The 18,542-nt window shown below is 38.5% G+C and overlaps 1 protein-coding gene across 11 annotated transcripts in view; it reads left to right on the top strand.

Annotated features, from left to right (window-relative positions):
• Positions 1 to 18,542, top strand: part of LOC140197591 (sorbin and SH3 domain-containing protein 2-like) — a 369,773-nt gene that overhangs the window by 248,153 nt on the left and 103,078 nt on the right. For all 11 annotated transcript variants that reach the window (XM_072257764.1, XM_072257760.1, XM_072257763.1 and 8 more), the window contains 4 exons: positions 479 to 648; positions 9,304 to 9,370; positions 12,186 to 12,233; positions 17,460 to 17,646. In XM_072257764.1, the coding sequence (XP_072113865.1) occupies positions 479 to 648; positions 9,304 to 9,370; positions 12,186 to 12,233; positions 17,460 to 17,646 (472 nt within the window). The remainder of the gene's footprint in view (positions 1 to 478; positions 649 to 9,303; positions 9,371 to 12,185; positions 12,234 to 17,459; positions 17,647 to 18,542) is intronic.

Below are 18,542 nucleotides of genomic sequence, written 5' to 3'. Positions count from 1 at the left end.
AAGTATTCATGAGAATAGAAATCCAGATAGCTTAATTGAGGACAAAATATGAAAATGCTAAACACCTGTCAATTAAGTGAAATATAATAACACCCCTCCGTTTCAGTACTATATATCAAAATAAATATGTTTATTTTAATATGCTAGGGAAGTGCTAGAAAGAATGAGGCAACAGCAGATGCAGTGAATGGATACTTCCAGAGTTTCAATTTGAATCCCAGGATGAAACTGAATTTGACCTAGTTTTGCTGCAATAATTATGAGATGGATATTAAATTCATTTTCAAATTGTATAAGAAGCAAGAATTTTCTTGGTAATTTTAAGCTAAGGTAATTGAAGCAGGAAAAGATGAGCATCCCCTAGTGTACTGGACAATGGGAAAAGTGTTTTATTTGCTGCATCACTAAAAGATGTATCTAATTGAGAGTGTAAAGGATTTGTTTCTTACATGACTTTCATTTTTTTCTTTCCCCACAGAAAACCTAAGTATATCTCAGCAAAGCAAGTCACTTGGTGCAGATATAATGAGCATAGAGCCAGTTTATAGAACATCAGAAGAGGAAAAGAAAGTAACTGTAATTAAGGCACCACATTATGCAGGAATTGGCCCAGTTGATGAATCTGGAATACCTATAGCCATAAGAACGGTAGGAACAAATTCACCATTTGCCTTCTCTTCTTTTGCTTTCAGTTCTTTCTAATTATCTCTTCAGATTTCTTCATCAGGTGTATCCTAGTCCATTTGTAGTCACAAGGAATAATGAATGAATAAGGTTTGCATTAGAATGGAATTCAGCATATATCAGTCAAAATTGAAAAAAAAAACTGGCTGAAATCATTGGAGAACATCTTATTGTTATGACTTCCATTTTTCAATTCCATAAGCCTGCACAGTTGACTGCACTAAGCATGGAATATCATAAAAATTTGGTCCCACTTACATCAAGAGAACCAACTTTTAAAAGCATGGAGCTGCTATTAGAGCTGGGGTTACCAACTTTATTTATGGCATGGATCCCTACCATTAACTGAGCGGGGCAGGGGGGAATCTGTGGGCACCAGGTTGGGAAACCCTATATCAGATGATCAATTTATTCATTCATGCTCTCAAGCCATTTGTTAAGAAGAGCATGTTACCAGGTGGTTCATTTAGTCTTTACAGTCTGATGTCCAATTCAGTAAAATGATTAATGATCTAATCTCGCCCTCAGTTCCACTTTCCTGTCTGTTCCCCATAACCTTGGACTCCATCAACAAACCAATGTCTACCCATTTTGGTCTTAAGTGCATTCAGTAATTCTTGGGTAAGGAGCTTCAATGTTTCATACTCCTCTGAGTGAAATATCTCCTCACCTCTTAAATGGCTAACCACATAGTCTTCAAATGTGCCCCCTTGTTCTAGATCACTCAAGAAGAGGAAATATCTTCTCAGCGCGTACCCGCCAAACCCATCAGTAGCTTAAATTTCACAGATTAACTTTTATTTTTCAGTACTCGGATTCCGGTAAGGTGGCGGCGTGTCCAGTTGTAGCAACTTCTAAGGGGTCAACAAGAGGTGCTACTGTCGTATTCCTTATTTTTTGGTGTGTGCGTCTGCGTGCGTGATGTTGGTGGGATGATGTCTTTTTCATGCCTTTACAAGGCGCGGAGAGAGAGAGAGACTGTGTGGCGCGCCACTCCTCACACAGACATTTCGCAGTATTTCCCCCTTTATTTTACGAGGTCAAGTTGCGATCTCGACACTCAACCTGGCACAGATGGAAAGCGGGCTCGGGAGCAGCCCTGACTGAGTACGAACCCGGGAACCTCCGTTCCAGAGTCTGGCGCTGATGTCATTGCGCCACCAGCCGGCCCGCTACTGTCATATTCCAATGTGTTTTTAATGATTGCAAGATCCTGCTGAACATTAGCACTTTAAACTACTCCCATCAGTGAGTTGCTTGCTGGTGGAGAAAATAAGGGAGCTGTGCAACCTGCTGCTGCCTGAATCGAAGGAGGCTTACAGTCTAATGGCTAGCGGCCATCTTGGTCCTTTTTCTTGTGATCGCAAGGTCCTTTTGGACATTGTTAATGTGGTATGCTGTAAGTTCGATTTGGTAATTTATTGGCAGAGAACAGAGGCTGGTGGTGTGGCTGCTGCGTGGCCTTGGTCATGGTGACGATGAGGCCTCAAGCCACGGTGTCGACTGTTTACAGTCACCAAAGGAGAAGCATCATAGCTGGCAAGCTCCACTGAGGGCAGTCTAGTGCGGTGTCCGGCCTGTAGTTGGTGTTGCCCCCTCCCCCAGTGTTCGCTTGGTGGAAGATGAGCTGTATTGTGGTCAACAGCAGATTTCTGTGGCATTCAGTGGGACTCGGGGCCTCAAGTCATGGGGTTGCTTGTTTACAGTGGTGAGGAGAAAGGCATCAGAGCTGGTACACTCCACTGGGGGCTGGAGTTGGTGCTGTTCCCCCCCCCCCCCAGTATTTCCTCGGCAGAACAGTCTGGACTTGCACAATTTTAATACTGATATCCTATGTTCATTTACTACCATGTTTGTATGAGGGTTATGTCTCAAGCCACGGTGCCACATGTTTACAGCTGCCAGGCGAGAGAGATGTCAGAGTCAGTGCACTCCACTGGGTTGGTGTGGCGTGATGTCCAAGTTGGAGTTGGTGCTGCCCCCAGTGTTCACTTGGCAGAAGACAAGCTCTACTGTGCTCATCTGCAGAATTTGATAGTGTTAATAGAGTGGCTGGATCTTTCTATCATATAAGTGCTATGTGTGCTTTGTGCTGTGTGTGACTGTTGGTATTGTGTTTTGCACCTTGACCCCACAGTAATGCTGTCTTGTTTGGGTGTATTCATGAGTATTTATGTATGGTTGAATGACAATTAAACTTGAATTGAGTTGAAATCCGTACAGCCTTTTCTTGTAAGGCAATCCCATTGGTCTAGAATCAACCCAATGAAATCTTGTCTTTTTTTCTTCACTTTCATAACTAGTATATTTTCTTCAATTAATCACACTGCAATTGCACACAAATATGCAGGTGAGGGTCTATCAGTGTCCTGTACAGCTGTAACATTACTCACCTTATACATTTCATCTCCTTTGTAATAAAATAAATCATTCAATTACTTTTCCTAATTACTTGTTATACCTTCATCCCATCTCTATTTCATCTTCTCTTTCACAGATTTTTTGTGATTGCTTTCCATTTAGTCACTAATCTGCTTTTTTCATTCCTCCTGCAAAGATGGATAACCTCACATTTCCCTTTAATCTCCATCTGTCAAAATTGTCATATGAAGAGCGTTTGACATCTGGATCTGTATTCACTTGAACTTGGAAGAATGAGTGGTGACATTGAAACCTATCGAATGGTGAAAGGCCTTGATACAGTGGATGTGGAGATGTTGTATCCTGTGGTGGGAGACCCTAAGGCCAGAGGACGCAGCTTCAGATAGAGGGGCATCCTTTTAGAACTGAGATGAGGAGGAATCCCTTTAGCTAGAGAATAGTGAATCTGTGGAATTCTTTGCCACAGGCAGCTGTAGAGGCCAAGTCTTTATGTGTACTTAAGGTAGAGGGTAATTGATTCTTGATTAGTCAGGACGTGAGAGGATGCAAGGAAAAGGCAGGAAATTGGGGCTGAGAGGACAATTGGATCAGCCATGATGAAATGGAGGAGCAGAATGGATGGACCACATGGCCTAATTCTGCTCCTCTATTTTATGGTCCTATCATCCTTCTAAATCTATTTTGCTTTTTTTCTGTATTATTCAGTTTTTTAAAATTATATTGTTACTGCTTTTAAAACTTCAAATGTGATGTAACTTAATCACATAAAAAGTCAATGTGATTGCTGCGCTTCTTTTCTAGGAATCAATCTCAATTCTTTGTTTCCTTTTTTAATGGCCCAATTAACCTGCATTGTTACTTTAAGTGGTTTGTGTGTTTAATACCTACATCCCTTGGGGTCTTTTATGTTATTATTAAGCCCTATTATCTAAGCAATATAAATCCTCTTTCTCCTTCCTGCCAAATCCACTGCCTCAAATTTTATTTATCTTGGAACTATTTTCTATTGCCCATCCATCTGCAAAAAATTAATTCCTTTTTGTATTTTGTTTAAATTCTTCCTTTGTATTCCTAATTCAAATTTTTTGTCATTTGCAAATTTAAAAAATTATACTTTCAATTTCAGGGTCAAAATTGTTGGTACAAATCTTAATCACCAGGGCTTTCAGCACCAACGTGTGTGGTCTGAGTCACTAGCCTTAACCTTTACTTTATTATTTTCTGTGTTGTAATCAGCTTGCTACTCTGTTACACCCCCTCTGACTGTGCACGCTCTGACTTGAGTCCAAATGGTTGTTGTTGGCAGTTTTAAGAGGTGTTATCTTAAAGTAGCTCATGATTACAGCATCTCCTATTAAAGTAAAACATATTCAACAGAAGTTTTTTTAGTTAGTGATAATTTAGTGATTTTTATTTGTAATGAATTAACACATCTAATAGGTCCATCAGTGAATCTTCCTGTCATTTCTTACTAATAAATTATCTGTTGTCTCTGACCTTTGTAATATTGCTCTACATATTGCTATTATCTTGCAATAATTCAATAAATGTTCCAATTCTACTTCTCTATTATTTAACAAAATATTGCCTGAATATCAAAGCACCTGTCTTGGACAATTATGACATTTTTTTCCTACACCACAATCATCTTGCTCTATGTTGGCACAAATATTTATTCCTATCATTATAGTACCTCTGATATCAGTAGTAACAGTTCCTTTAAACGCACGATTGAATTATCAGATGCCAGATGTCTTGTTAATGAGTAAAATTAGGATCAGACTGGAGAGTTTAATTCTGGATTGAGAAACTTCCTTTGCCTTATAACTGTTCCATTGCCTGTTAATGTAAAGAGGACATTAATTTATCCTCTCTTTTCCACTTCTAATTTTTAAATTAGCTTTGATACAATACAGATAAAAATACAAAATATAATCTTGGAGAAGCACTTCACAATAAAAAAAGGTTTTAGGCATTGGACAGTTTTCAAAAATTGTCGCTGAAATCATCATCATCATCAACATCATCATTATGTGCCGTGCCATATGACGTGGGTGATCATGGTTATGACCATGATGGTTCTTGGCAAATGAAATCATCAGAGGTTTTACAATCTCTCACTGTCACAATCTAGGGTATTTGCAGATTGGATCATTGGTGTCCTATCCATGCACTCTTCAGCACCTTTCTGAATCCAGTCAGATCTGGATGATGGTAAATACACTGCAATAAAGTTAAGTGCTTTATTTGGAACACTTAACATTCTGAGCCAAGTACCCATAAGAGACTGCATAAGCCTGTAGGCTTTATTTATCATTTAAAAAGGGAAAAAATTGTAGTTTCTTGTCTTTTGAAAGATACACCCTTCAAGTAGATGAGGATTTGCTGTGAATCAGATGCAGGAGATTTTATATTTCCTTCATAAGTGTTTCTACACAAAGACCTGTTGTGTGTATAAAAGAACATCTTTACATCAATTACTAACACAAAACAAATAAACATGTCTCTACCTATGGTAACCTTTCTTCCCCTTAGTAATAATCCATTGTTTATCAATAATTTGCTGTAAGAATATTCTCTGCTGTATGAATATTCTTGAACATTCTGCTTTCATTGACCTTCGAGGAAGAATTTTTCAAAAACTTAATTGTCAATTAAAAAAACCTTCGTATCATCTCTTTCTTAAATAAGCAACAGCTAATTTTAATATAGTGACCATTATTTCTAGATTTTTTCACAGATGATAGCATCCTCTTCATATGCACACTATCAAGACCCCTGGGGATCTTCTATATTTCACTCTCACTCTTCTAACTTCGAATTATTATGTGCCCAATCTGCCCAATTCCAGGTTGAGTTATCCAGTAAAGTTTATTTATTCATCTTCTAATGCATTAAAATATTTCATTGAAAAGAGTGATCAATATTTCCACAGTACTTCAGACTGTCTCACCAGTACACCATATAATAGAAGTTTTACCTCCCTATTTATGTATTCAAGCCCCCCCCCCACCCCAAGAATAAAGCTAACATTCTGTTAGTTTATCTAATTATTTCTTGGGTCTGCTAATTAGCAGTTTGTGAGTCATGCATGAGGAAATCGAGGTTCCTCTTAGAACTCTGCAATTTCTCCCCAATTGGATAACGTTTCAAGGGCGGCTCAGTTGCATAGCGGTTAGCGCAATCAGTTTACAGCATCAGTGATCACCAATCGGTTCGATTCCCGATGCTGTTTGTAAGGAGTTTGTACGATCTCTGAGTGACCACCTGGGTTTCCGCTGGGGTGCTCCACTTTCCAAAGATCACTGGTTAGGGCTAGTGAGGTGTAGGCATGCTGTGTTGGTACCAGGAGCATAGCAACAATTGTGGTCTGCACCAGCACAAACCTCAGACAGTGTGGGTCGTTGACACAAAACAACACATTTCACTGTATGTTTCAATGTACATGTGACAAATAAAGGTAATCGTTCTTTTCTTTAAATTTATCCTTCCTTTCCTGCCAAAACAGGAGTTTCACATTTTCCCACATGACACTTCATTTGCCTGATCTTTGCCCACTCAATCTATTTATATCTCCCTGTAGCCACCTCTTGTCCTATTCAAAACTTTCTAAAAATGGTTTACGTATAATTGACTGAGTTGAGAGAAAAATTTCCCGAGGCTGTCTAATTCAGATTCCTATCCTTAACTTATTTCTGCTTACACAAGTGGGTAGATAAGTAAAAAGTTTGTACGTCTTTTCTGTGAACACATCAGTTTTCTCAGTGCTCCAGTTTCCTCCCACATTCCAAAGACATACTGGGTTAGGTTAATTGGTCAATGTAAATTGTTTTGCGATTAGGCTAGGGTTAAATAGGTGGGTTGCTGGGCAGTGGGGCTTGTTAGGCCAGAAGGGCCTGTTCCACACTGTATCTCCAAATTAAAATAAAAGATAAATAAATATTGGAGTATTATGAAAGCATGTTCATCCAGGCAGCAAGTGCCAGTTGTAACCATTAATATTAAATCACAGGTAACTTTGTGTCATTGGCGCACATTCACCAACAACTGGACTGTGATTGTCCCGAGCACTATCAGAGCATACTTAAATCCAGCAGACTGATACTCTGTTTGTTATGTTTTCTAACTTCAAAACATTAAACTAATTCAAAGGAAAACAAAAGAACCAAGAGATGTAAGTCTTAGTTTGTGTTTACCTTAAGCAAGGTGTGTGTGTGTGTGTGTGTATACATATATTTAAAAACCTGTAATGAATTAATTAAGCAAACAAGAATGCTTAATCAACAATATATTTACAAGGTTTCTCAAATATTAAATACACAAGTGTTGATTCCACAGTCATGGTCAGGATACATACAACACATTTTTTTTTATTATTGCATTCAATTTGGACAACTATTGTTAGTTTGATGCTTGGTTCAAAGTGTGAAACAATATCCCTATATTTAACAAAACAGTATCTATTTCAGAGTTGAACAACTATTTTCAGATGAAGACTTGCAGTTCACCCAGAGTTCACCCTAGTTATTAATTGGTGGTTCGTGCTTGCCTGTCGTCATAGCTTTTCTTGTCACTTTGTGTTTAAGTTGGCCATTTATGAAAAAAATACTTCAATGAAGATTGAAGTGTCAATACAGACACTGACGTTTATCTCAAAGTTCATCTCTGGTCAATCAAACACAATATGCCTTAGAATAGCATCAATGCTGAGGATAAGGCTTGGTCGTTCAATGGATGTCGTAGGCAGTGCCCCCCTACGTTATCTAATTACATTTGGCTAATCAGGTTTGTCTTACAAATCTGGAACAGGTAAGTTTAGATGTGAACAGTGAGTCAGTTATTGGGCTACTTAATATAATATGTAGAAGGAGATAAGATTTGAATCGTATGTATAGCCAGGGGAATCAGCCTACATTAGTAATGAATGCAGTACAATGCTTTGCAAGGACTGAAGGGTTACGACACTAAAGAGATCTGAAAAATTATTTGTATTCAACACAATCAGCAAGGTTAAAGGGTAATTTAGTTCAGGTCTTCAAGATTGTAAATGTTCATCTGTCCTAAGATCAAGTATGGATTAGGAGAAATGTAATTAACTAACCACAAATAAAAGTCAGGTTTTGAAAATGAAGCTGATTGCAAAGTGTAAACATCTCCATCATAGCCTTCAAGAATATTAAAGAGAGGGGAACTAATTGAGTATGAGGGAAATGAGTTGAGAATGTATGAGAATGAGTTTACTGACATTTGACTGAGCAAATAAGACATTCCTGTCCACATAGTTTTGTCATACTCAGAAACAAGCAATCAGATTCCCATCCTGCAGAATGAATACAGTAAATAACGATATTTATTGAAGCAGGATGAATGGAACACCATCAACAAAATTTCAAAGTAATATTTCCAAATTTGAGGAAATTAAATATGAATTTATGGAAGGAAAGAGATTGTTATGTTCTAATAACTTGAGATGTATTTTTAATCAAGTCCTTTTATTTTCATTGTATTTAACTTGACAGCATAATAAATTCAAATTAATTTTTTGTTACATTTTATCACTTTGTGAACCAACCATTTATGTCTGAGCCTTAACATGTGAGCTCCCGCAGGTTATTTGGTCATAGACTATATCACAGTCTGATTGTGGAGTCATATTGTGCAGTTTTGTTTACAGCAGCCATGCTTGATGATTAATTCCCATTCCTTAGCCCAGGGGCATTGAGGTCATCTTGTATTGCCTGAAATATCAGCTGCTAATATATTAGGTACAGAACAGGAATTAGACTGTCTGCACCAGTCTAATCACTTGGATCTTTGGGGACAGGAATTATACTCTAATCCATCACTGCTTTCACTTTTGCACCCTGGGTAAACCTCAGTACTTGATTGTTCTGCATAGAGCAATGAAGATGCCGATACATGAGTGGGAGATACTTCGTAGGTGACCAGAGTCCCCTGTGCAGCTCAGAACTTTCAATACTCATGATATGAAGCATTGTCACAGCTTGCCTCCTCACTGAGCTTCATCCATTACTATATACAGAATCCATCGGCAATTCTTCAAGTGTGTTCAATGCATATTTTACACCAGAAAAGCACATAGGATCAGATAATTGGAAAAAGAAATCTTGTGTGGAAAAGCAAATGTCCACTGAATTTTGTGAGCAGAATAAAGAATGTAATTGGGAGTATTCATCAGTATCTGGCAACTAATTCAAGCTTTTATTTTTAATCTAGACAGTGGACCGACCCAAAGATTGGTACAAGACAATGTTCAAGCAAATACATATGGTGCACAAGCCAGGTACATTCAAAATTGAAGTTGATTTAATTAATCTACTTTTTAAAATCAGTTGGTGAACCCCTGAGTTCTGGTTCCATGGCACATTATGAAACAATAATTGTGTATTTCTTTATCAACCTCTGACTTTCAATATATTTTCCATGATGTCTCGGAGAGACGCAAGTTAAAAATGGATACCAAGTCCAATAGGTAGAAATGAAGTGAGATAACTGGAAGGTTATTCTTGGAGATTGATTGGAAGGTGAAAGATGGTGGTTGTTTGTGGGGGCAGAGAGAAAATTCCAAAACAAAAGTTGTAAAGTGCAAATAGTGGCAAAAATTTGGGGAGACTGAGAAGTTAACATTGGGGAAGGTTGGAAAGATAAATGTAAGACTGTGAATGGACTTAAACATAAGGAAGCAAACTTTAACGTTCAGGCAACCGAAAGCCAGTAAGGACAGGAATGAGGAACAGACAGAATTTGTTGCAAAATCAATGACTGTTCTTGAGTTTTTATTATCTTAATTTTGCTAAGGATGGAAAATAGTTGGCTGGATATTGAAATAGTTGAATCTAGAATTTGTACACTTGAATGAATGCTGGCAACAGCTAAAGAGGATGAAGCAAAGACCAAGTTAGTAATATTGCAGTAATGCAAATCAATCCTTTATGCAATATATTTCCAATGTATGAATTGGACTGCCAAGTAGCTGTCATCTAGTTTTGGCCTGATAATATATCAAAATTGCTGCAGTCATTTCTAACTTTTATTGCCAGATTTAAATATCACTCGGCAGTGGAATGAAAATCTGTTAGAAAGCATTTTTTAATGACAAGTCATTTTTACTTCTATGGAGCTAACAATTATCTATTTATGAGCTTTAAAATAAATTCTCTGAAGCAGACCTACAGTTAGCCTTTTTCTTTGTAATTATGCAATATTTTCTATCCAAAGGATCATTCCATTTCACTCAGTATCAGAAAATTTTATTGGCCAATTTTTTTAGGGCAGTCAGATGTTCAAATAAATAAGGTGTCAACAGCTATTGTATCGAGCTTATTTTCAAACTAAACAATGGGCACCAGCTGTGAGTGAGCGACCCTGTGCTTATCATCTTGCTTTTCCCAAAGTACAATGCTGGATACTAGGCAAGATTGGAACCAGCTTCTTAATTATGCTCTTTGGTGAAGCTCTTTGGTCCTTCTGAGAAGTCAGTTTTCCTCTGTAATGAATTGAGCACTAATTTTCCTTTCCTTCAAAACTTTTCCACAAGCCGACTTTACAAACTGATCCAGCTCTTCAATTTGTAAGAGAGGATCCTTCTCTGGCAATTCTTGGAGTGCTAAATGATACAGCACGTCTGCCACAGCCATCAGAAAATTAGCATCACCAAGAACATGAACCATCCTGTTCTTTTATATATTTTATGGGATAATTGGCTGTGTAACGTGCTGATTGTAAAATTGATTTGAAACAACCAAGTTCCTTATTATAGAACTCCTTCAGGGAGACATTGTTATGTTACCATGCAGTCTGCACCTATGTGTTCAAGTTTGCTTTCATCTTATTGCATTGTTGTTTTACGTGTTTGTTATAGTTTAAAGCTTGCTATGTTCCATGCTTGATTGAACCATGAGAAATTGTACATTTATGTTTTATGTTAAAGGAAGAACTTGAGAACATGAATTAGAAGCAGGAAGAGCCCCAGAGTCTGCTCCACTATTAACATCACAGATTATCTTAGTCAGAATCACCTCTCTGCACTGTCCCCAAATTTTAAACATAATCTGTTGAACTGTGTCTTGAAAATATTTAGTAAGTGAACCTCCACTGCACCTGTATATTTCTGGGACCAATTTATTCCTACTCTGTTTTCTGAATGATAATCAATTCACTTGAATGTGTTACTCCCAACACCATTTTCTTTAAAATCAGAGTATGTGGTATTGGGAGTAACACATACCTATCCTATATATGGCAACTTTTCAAAGGCTTTCCAAAAGTGGAACTGCATCACATCTATTACTTCTTCCTACTTATTCTTCTATTTGCAACTTAAAAGAAAACAAATTTGTTGAGCATAGTTATGCTTTCTTGAATTTGGATGCCCTAATGCAACATTGCTGCCTCATAACTCTAGTGACCTAGGTTCAATCATGACCTTGTATGTGGAGTTTGCAAGTTCTTCCTCGCAACATGAGTTTTCCCTTTAATGCTCTAGTTTCCTTGCACATACCAAAGACATGCTGGTTGGTAAGTTTATCGGCTTCATGTAAACTCCCTCCAGTGTAGGTGGATGGCAAGCTGATCGGTAGGGATTTGATGGGTCTGTCAGAATAAAAGAAGTGGGATTTGTGCAGGTGGTTGCTTGATGGTCAGAACAGATACATTGAGCTCAGGGGCCTGTTGCTGACTGCATGACTCTGGCTCTCACTCCTTGATGATTCTGCCCCGTCTTTAGTTTCCAAGTTCTTTGCTCCAAATTCCTAAATAAGAAATACTAGCATTTCCCCTACTGTTATTGTCAAATGAGCTGATACTGTAGGTTAATAAGTTATGCATTGATGTTCAAGATACCATGCTGGAATGCACTTGACCGAAGAGGAGTTGTAGGTACAATGTACAGTAATTCAGAAAGAGTGGATAGGTATTTTTGATCATTCATTCTCCACGGGTGGGATCCCCTACTCAGAAGTGCAGTCAGCTTAAGAAGATGCAGGAATATGAAACATGGTCAATCTCATAAGAATGAAAGTACAACTATTGGTCCAGTTCCTTCAGTGCTGATGGCTGGCAGTAAATCATATTCAACATTCCTTTTTATTTTTTAACAGATGATGATACAGATGCATTCAATGCCACATATGCATATGTTTATCCTGGTAAGAATTTTATGTTATGCTTTTAGGTTTCAAATTGAACTCACGATCTGCTGTTTCAATTGGATCACACTGTCCTATTCAACATATATGTAAATGTAACATGTCTAATACTGTTTGTCCAACAGACTCTCATTGCTTATCTGCATTTCATTGATTTTGCACTAAACATGTTCCCTTTATGGCACATGCTTTAATCAAGCCTAACACCACAAACAGCTGGACATGGTCCTCTCTACAAGTCCCTCCACATCAATGACATTGCTCACTAATAATTATTATTCAATTAATTTCTTTAACTATTTTTTTAAAGATTTAAAATTAATTAATAACAAGTAGAAATCAATAGTAGTTTTTTAAAAGATTTCAACTTATATTAATACTATATTAAACCAGAATAAATAAAGATTTTTATATTATTACTGGAAGTATTCTGGAATCTATGAAAATCCATTAAATATTTTTGCTAACTGGATGTTTTTCAGCATAATTTTTTTTTTAGTCTCTGCTTTTCCATCACCAAATGTACAATTTTACTGAGGGAAAAACAACATATTGGCAGCAAAATCTGTGAGGTTGTGAAAGTGAAAATTTGCAAATGCTTGTAACCGCTTATAAAGCAGAAATTGCTTCATGCACACAAGGTTAATCAAATCTTATTGACTCAAATGGTGCATTGTGAAGATGAGCATTGGAACCAGGATGATATGGCCCACAGTGGACAACCTAGAGCCAAGAAAGATATAATTGCATATTTTACCTTCACTGTTGTTTATCTAGTGTTGAGTCACAAATTGTTCCTGGAAAAGTTGTTACTGTAGGGACTGACTCTGTATGCTGCTTTTTTCAATGAATGCTTTTAGCAAATTCATACATAGAAGAACGTAATGTCTCAATTGAGAATCCAATTGTGCAATACATCATGCTGATGATGACAAATAGTCAAAGCTTACATTGCTAGTTGTACAGCTTAGATATGCTTAGAAGAGACAGAAGAGAATTAAAAGAGGACTTTTCTGTCCTGGGTAGAAACATGCCCTGCCCAAAATGACAATACCTTTTCTTAAAGTATTACAATTTATTATTTTTCAGAGCTGTAAAGGATATTTAAGGAAAAACAGGGTTTTCTGTGCTCATTGTACAAAAACTCATCTTTAAGTTGTCCATTCATGCTCTAATTGCACAATATTGGCAATCCAGTGATCAGATAGCTCAGTAACTTTGCACACTGGTCCTTTCATCACTGATACATCTTTGAATCCAGTGCAGAGGGATTGGATGGAGGGCTAGAAAACACACGTGAAATTTGAACACTCCTACTATAGTTGATTGCTCATGGGTATAGGCAAGCATCACAAACCATCAGGCACTGGAACTTTGTCTTGCTTTGATCTCCCAAGCAATGGAAGAATGAAAATAATGCAGTAAAGATGTTCTGATATGAAGAGACTAATGTGAGTTTCTGAGATTAAAGAAGGATTTAATCTGCAATAAACTTGCAGTACAACTGCTATCTCAACACTGTGGCAGTTAGAAATGTTGTGTAAAGTGGTATCAAGCCATGGTTTTGATGCACTCTTTTTCTATCCTGCAGCGATGGTTTTTACTCTGAAACCTACGAGGGGTACAAGGAGTTAATTTTTAAAAACCTAGCACATTTATTTTTAGTAACTCGTCTCCTTCTACCTCAGGCCACAAACTTATCAATCATCCCTGTTGAGTTATTAACTGATGAGTTATTAACTTCAAACTTTCTGCATAATCACTCAAAGAGTTGAACTCCACGTGCATGTAACGAGAGCTGTATAACTCATCTCCTTCTACCTTAGGCCACGAACTTATCTATCACCCCTGCTGTGGACACTTTCTGGAGGTCCAAGATCCGTATGCTCCATGACCGCTGGGCTAAGTGTGTGAATATAGGAGGGAACTATGTTGAAAAATAAATGCGCTGGGTTTTCTAAAATTGACTCTTTCTACCTTAGGCCATGAACTTATCAATCACCCCTTGTAGTTCTTTTCCCATTTACTGCTTTGCTGCAGTGATTTGCTAAGGCTCCACAGTGTCTGGTAACTCGTCTGTACACCAAAGAAGCAGCCACTCTTCAAATGACCATGATTCCCTGATTCACTTGACAATATAAAAATGGTCAAAAAACACTTTTTCTTGATGTGAAGTGCACTTCCCAGCAGCAGCCAGAAGGAAGTCCCTGCTCCCTAATCTATTTCATCCATAAACATTAGCTGATATTTTCTAATCGCCCCTGCTCCAGCTAAGAATAGCAATCAAAAGTGGTCCTTCCTGGTCTCTATTGCTGCATGCATTATTGCACACTTCACATGACTAATGCATTTGGGGTTAATTTAAGTAGCAATGATAAAGTGCACCATATAATGAGTGTGTGTGTGTGTGTACATATGTGTATGTATGTGTGTATATGACCATCATCCAGTAGCACTTGCGTCTACAGTGATGAAATGCTTCGAGAGGTTAGTCATGGCTAGAATCAACTCCTACCTCAGCAAGGACCTGGACCCACTGCAATTTGCCTAATGCTACATTGACTATAGCCCAATATTTAACACTATCATTCCCACAGTCCTGATCGATAAGCTACAGAACCTCTGTACCTCTCTCTGCAATTGGACCCGTGACTTCCAACCGGAAGACCACAATCCATGCGGTTTAGTGATAATATCTCTTCCTTGCTGATGATCAACACTAGTGCACCTCAGGGATGTGTGCTTAGCCCAATGCGCTACTCTCTCCAATCCCATGAATGTGTGGTTACGTAATGCCATCTATAAATTTACTGATGCTACAACCATTGTTGGTAGAATCTCAGATGGAGACGGGAGGGCGTGCAGGAGCGAGATATACCAGTTTATTGAGTGGTATCGCAGCAACAACCTTGCCCTCAATGTCAGTAATACCAAAGAGATGATTGTGAACTTCAGGAAGGTTAAAGCAAGGGAACGCGAACCAATTCTCATAGAGGGATCAGAAGTGGGGACAGTGAAATTTCAAGTTCCCAAGTGTCACAATCACTGAAGATCTAATCTGGTACCAACATCAAGTCAAGTCAAGTCAAGACACTTCTTATTGTCATTTCAACCATAACTGCTGGTACAGAACATAGTAAAAATGAGACGTTTTCCAGGACCATGGTGCTACATGAAACAATACAAAAACTACACTGAACTATGTAAGAAAAAACACAAAAACTACACTAGACTACAGTCCTATCCAGGACTGCATAAAGTGCACAAAACAGTGCAGGCACTACAATAAATAATAATAAATAATAAACAAGACAGTAGGCACAGTAGAGGGTATAGTAGGTTGGTATCAAGCCAGGCTCTGGGTATTGAGGAGTCTGATGTCTCTGGGGAAGAAACTGTTACATAGTCTGGTCGTGACAGCCCGAATGCTTTGGTGCCTTTTTCCAGATGGCAGGAGGTAGAAGAGTTTTTATGAGGGGTGTGTGGAGTCCTTCATAATGCTCTTTGCTTTGCGGATGCAGCATGTGGTGTGAATGTCTGTGATGGCGGAGCAGCTATAAAGAAGGCAAGACAGTGGCTATGTTTCATTAGCAATTTGAGGAGATTTGGTTTGTCACCTAAAACTCTCAAACTTCTATAGATGTACTGTAGGAGAGCATTCGGACATCAGTGTCTGGTATGGGTGGGGGCTACTGCACAGGATTGAGAGAAGCTACAAAAAGTTGTAAAATTGGTCAGCTCCATCTTGGGTACTAGCCTCTGTAGTATCCAAGACATCATCAAGGAGCGGTGCCTCAGAAAGGTGGTGTCCATTATTAAGCACCCTAATCACCCAGGCTTGCCCTCCTCTCGTTGTTACCGCCAGGAAGGAAGTAGAGAAGCTTGAAGGCACACACAGCAATTCAGGAACAGCTTCTTCCGACTCCTACATGTGCATTACCTCACTTGATTGTCTCACTCATGAACACTACCTCACTTTTAAAATATTATTTCTGTTTTTGCACTATTTTCAATTTAACTATTTATTATACACATACTGTAATTGATTTATTTATTCTTTTTTTCAATATATCATAGTCATACTTTATTGATCGTGGGGGAAATTGGTTTTTGTTACAGTTGCACCATAAATAATAAATAGTAATAGAACCATAAATACTTAAATAGTAATATGTAATTTATGCCAGTAAATTATGAAATTAAGTCCAGGACCAGCCTATTGGCTCAGGGTGTCTGACCCTCCAAGGGAGGAGTTGTAAAGTTTGATGGCCACAGGCAGGAATGACTTCCTATGACGCTCTGTGCTACATCTCGGTGGAATGAGTCTCTGGCTGAAAGTACTCCTGTGCCCACCCAGTACATTATGTAGTGGATGGGAGACGTTGAATAAGATGGCATGCAACTTAGACAGCACCCTCTTTTCAGACACCACCGTCAGAGAGTCCAGTTCCATCCCCACAACATCACTGGCCTTACGAATGAGTTTGTTTATTCTGTTGGTGTCTGCTGCCCTCAGCCTGCTGTTCCAGCACACAACAGCAAACATGATCACACTGGCCACCACAGACTTGTAGAACATCCTCAGCATCGTCCGGCAGATGTTAAAGGACCTCAGTCTCGTCAGGATATAGAGACGGCTCTGAGCCTGTATTGTATTCTACTGCTGCCGTTAAGTTAACAAATTTCACAACATTATGCCAATGATATTAAAGCTGACTCTGATTTTGTGTGTGTGTGCGCATAAAATGAGTAGTGCAAAAAGACAGCAAAACTAGTGAGGTAATGTTCATGGGTTGATTCATTGGCCATTCAAAAATCGGATGGCGAAGGGAAAGAAGATATTTCTAAAGTTGGTGAGACTGGCAGAGCTGAATGTGCATACGTTATTGCACTGTGCCTTTACCATGTGTAGCAGAAGGCTGATTTCTGTCATTGCTTATTACATTGCTGTAAGTTCTAACAGTCCTTCATCATCCTTCTCTTCCACAGTAACAACTTCAGAAGTACAAGGATCCCCCATTTAATGACATTATTCCATTGCTTTAGTGAATTCAGACTAGAAATAGCCAGAAATTTATTGACCAATATCTTTGGAGGTGTATCAGGATACAAATTGTCTTTTTAGTCTGTGTGCCCATTTGTAGATTATTTACAAAACTTATTCTGGATAGACGTATTATTATCTGCTGGAGATGAAAATAATCTTCTTTCATTGTTTTACACCAGATCATTACAGCTCATTCACCTCTGTTCAGGCACATCCTCCTCCCAAGACACACACTTACAGACCTTTAACAAAGAGCATCTCGGACAACGGTGTCGAATTCTACAAGGAGTCTGCTCCTTTAGTGCCACCGCCACCTGTTCCCCCACCTTCACAACCAAGGTTTCGAGAAGCAGGTTTCGCTGAAAAGTAGGTATTTAAAAAGCTGTCATACATTTGAAATTATTTGAAGAATGATAAATATATTATGCAAGAGATCATTGACTTGAAAAATTAATTAAGAAGCTTGTTATTTGCTGCAATGGCTTCCTGATGTCATTTACCAGTATCACGTTTCCAATATTTAAGTTGCCCTGATCTAGTTGAAATTTATAATGAGTTCATTCATTGGAATGGAATGGAACAGAGTCATGATGGAACAAATCTGTTACAAGAATGTGAGCATCTTCTCTGGATTTTCCTTGCTTTTTAACTGGGGCGGGAGTGAAATTGAGCACATGCATCCAGAGAGAGAAAAAACATTGAAGCTTCTTTGGGCGGTTGGTGAAAGTCAGCTTCTAGAAGCTCAAAAATTCCCCATCTGTCAGGAATGATGAACCTCCATGGCACGTGTATGTTGACAGCAGCCGTGTAGGATAGTGTAGGGAAGTGAACTGGTGGGAATGCAAATCCCTAATTGAATAGCAGGAGACTGCTGGCATTCCTATTTGATCAGTGTAGTGAAGACCAAGGACTGGAATGGATTGTGGAAAACACTCCTCCTCTTTCTGGTCCAGGGAGAGCAGGCGAGAGAGTGTTCCCTGCCCCCCGCCCCCAAGTTCATGATCAAATAATCAACTTTTAACAGAACTGTATTTGCCCCTTTAGCTTGATTTCTGCTTTTGGCATTGAAGCTACTGGTATAGATCACTACTTCTGTATTGTAGCTGCCAGAAATATGGTGGGTGGAGAAATGATTCCACATTTAACCTCTTGTCCACCCTTTAAAAAAGATTAGCTAAGACCAAGGCTTGAAGCTCAACTTGTGTTGTCCCTTACAATAACTGTTTACTGATGGTCTCTTGTATTGTCATCACACCAAAGTT

The sequence above is a fragment of the Mobula birostris genome, chromosome 5 (genome assembly GCF_030028105.1).
Source record: "Mobula birostris isolate sMobBir1 chromosome 5, sMobBir1.hap1, whole genome shotgun sequence".
Lineage (NCBI taxonomy): Eukaryota > Metazoa > Chordata > Chondrichthyes > Myliobatiformes > Myliobatidae > Mobula > Mobula birostris.
This window is presented reverse-complemented; position numbering and strand designations above follow the sequence as displayed.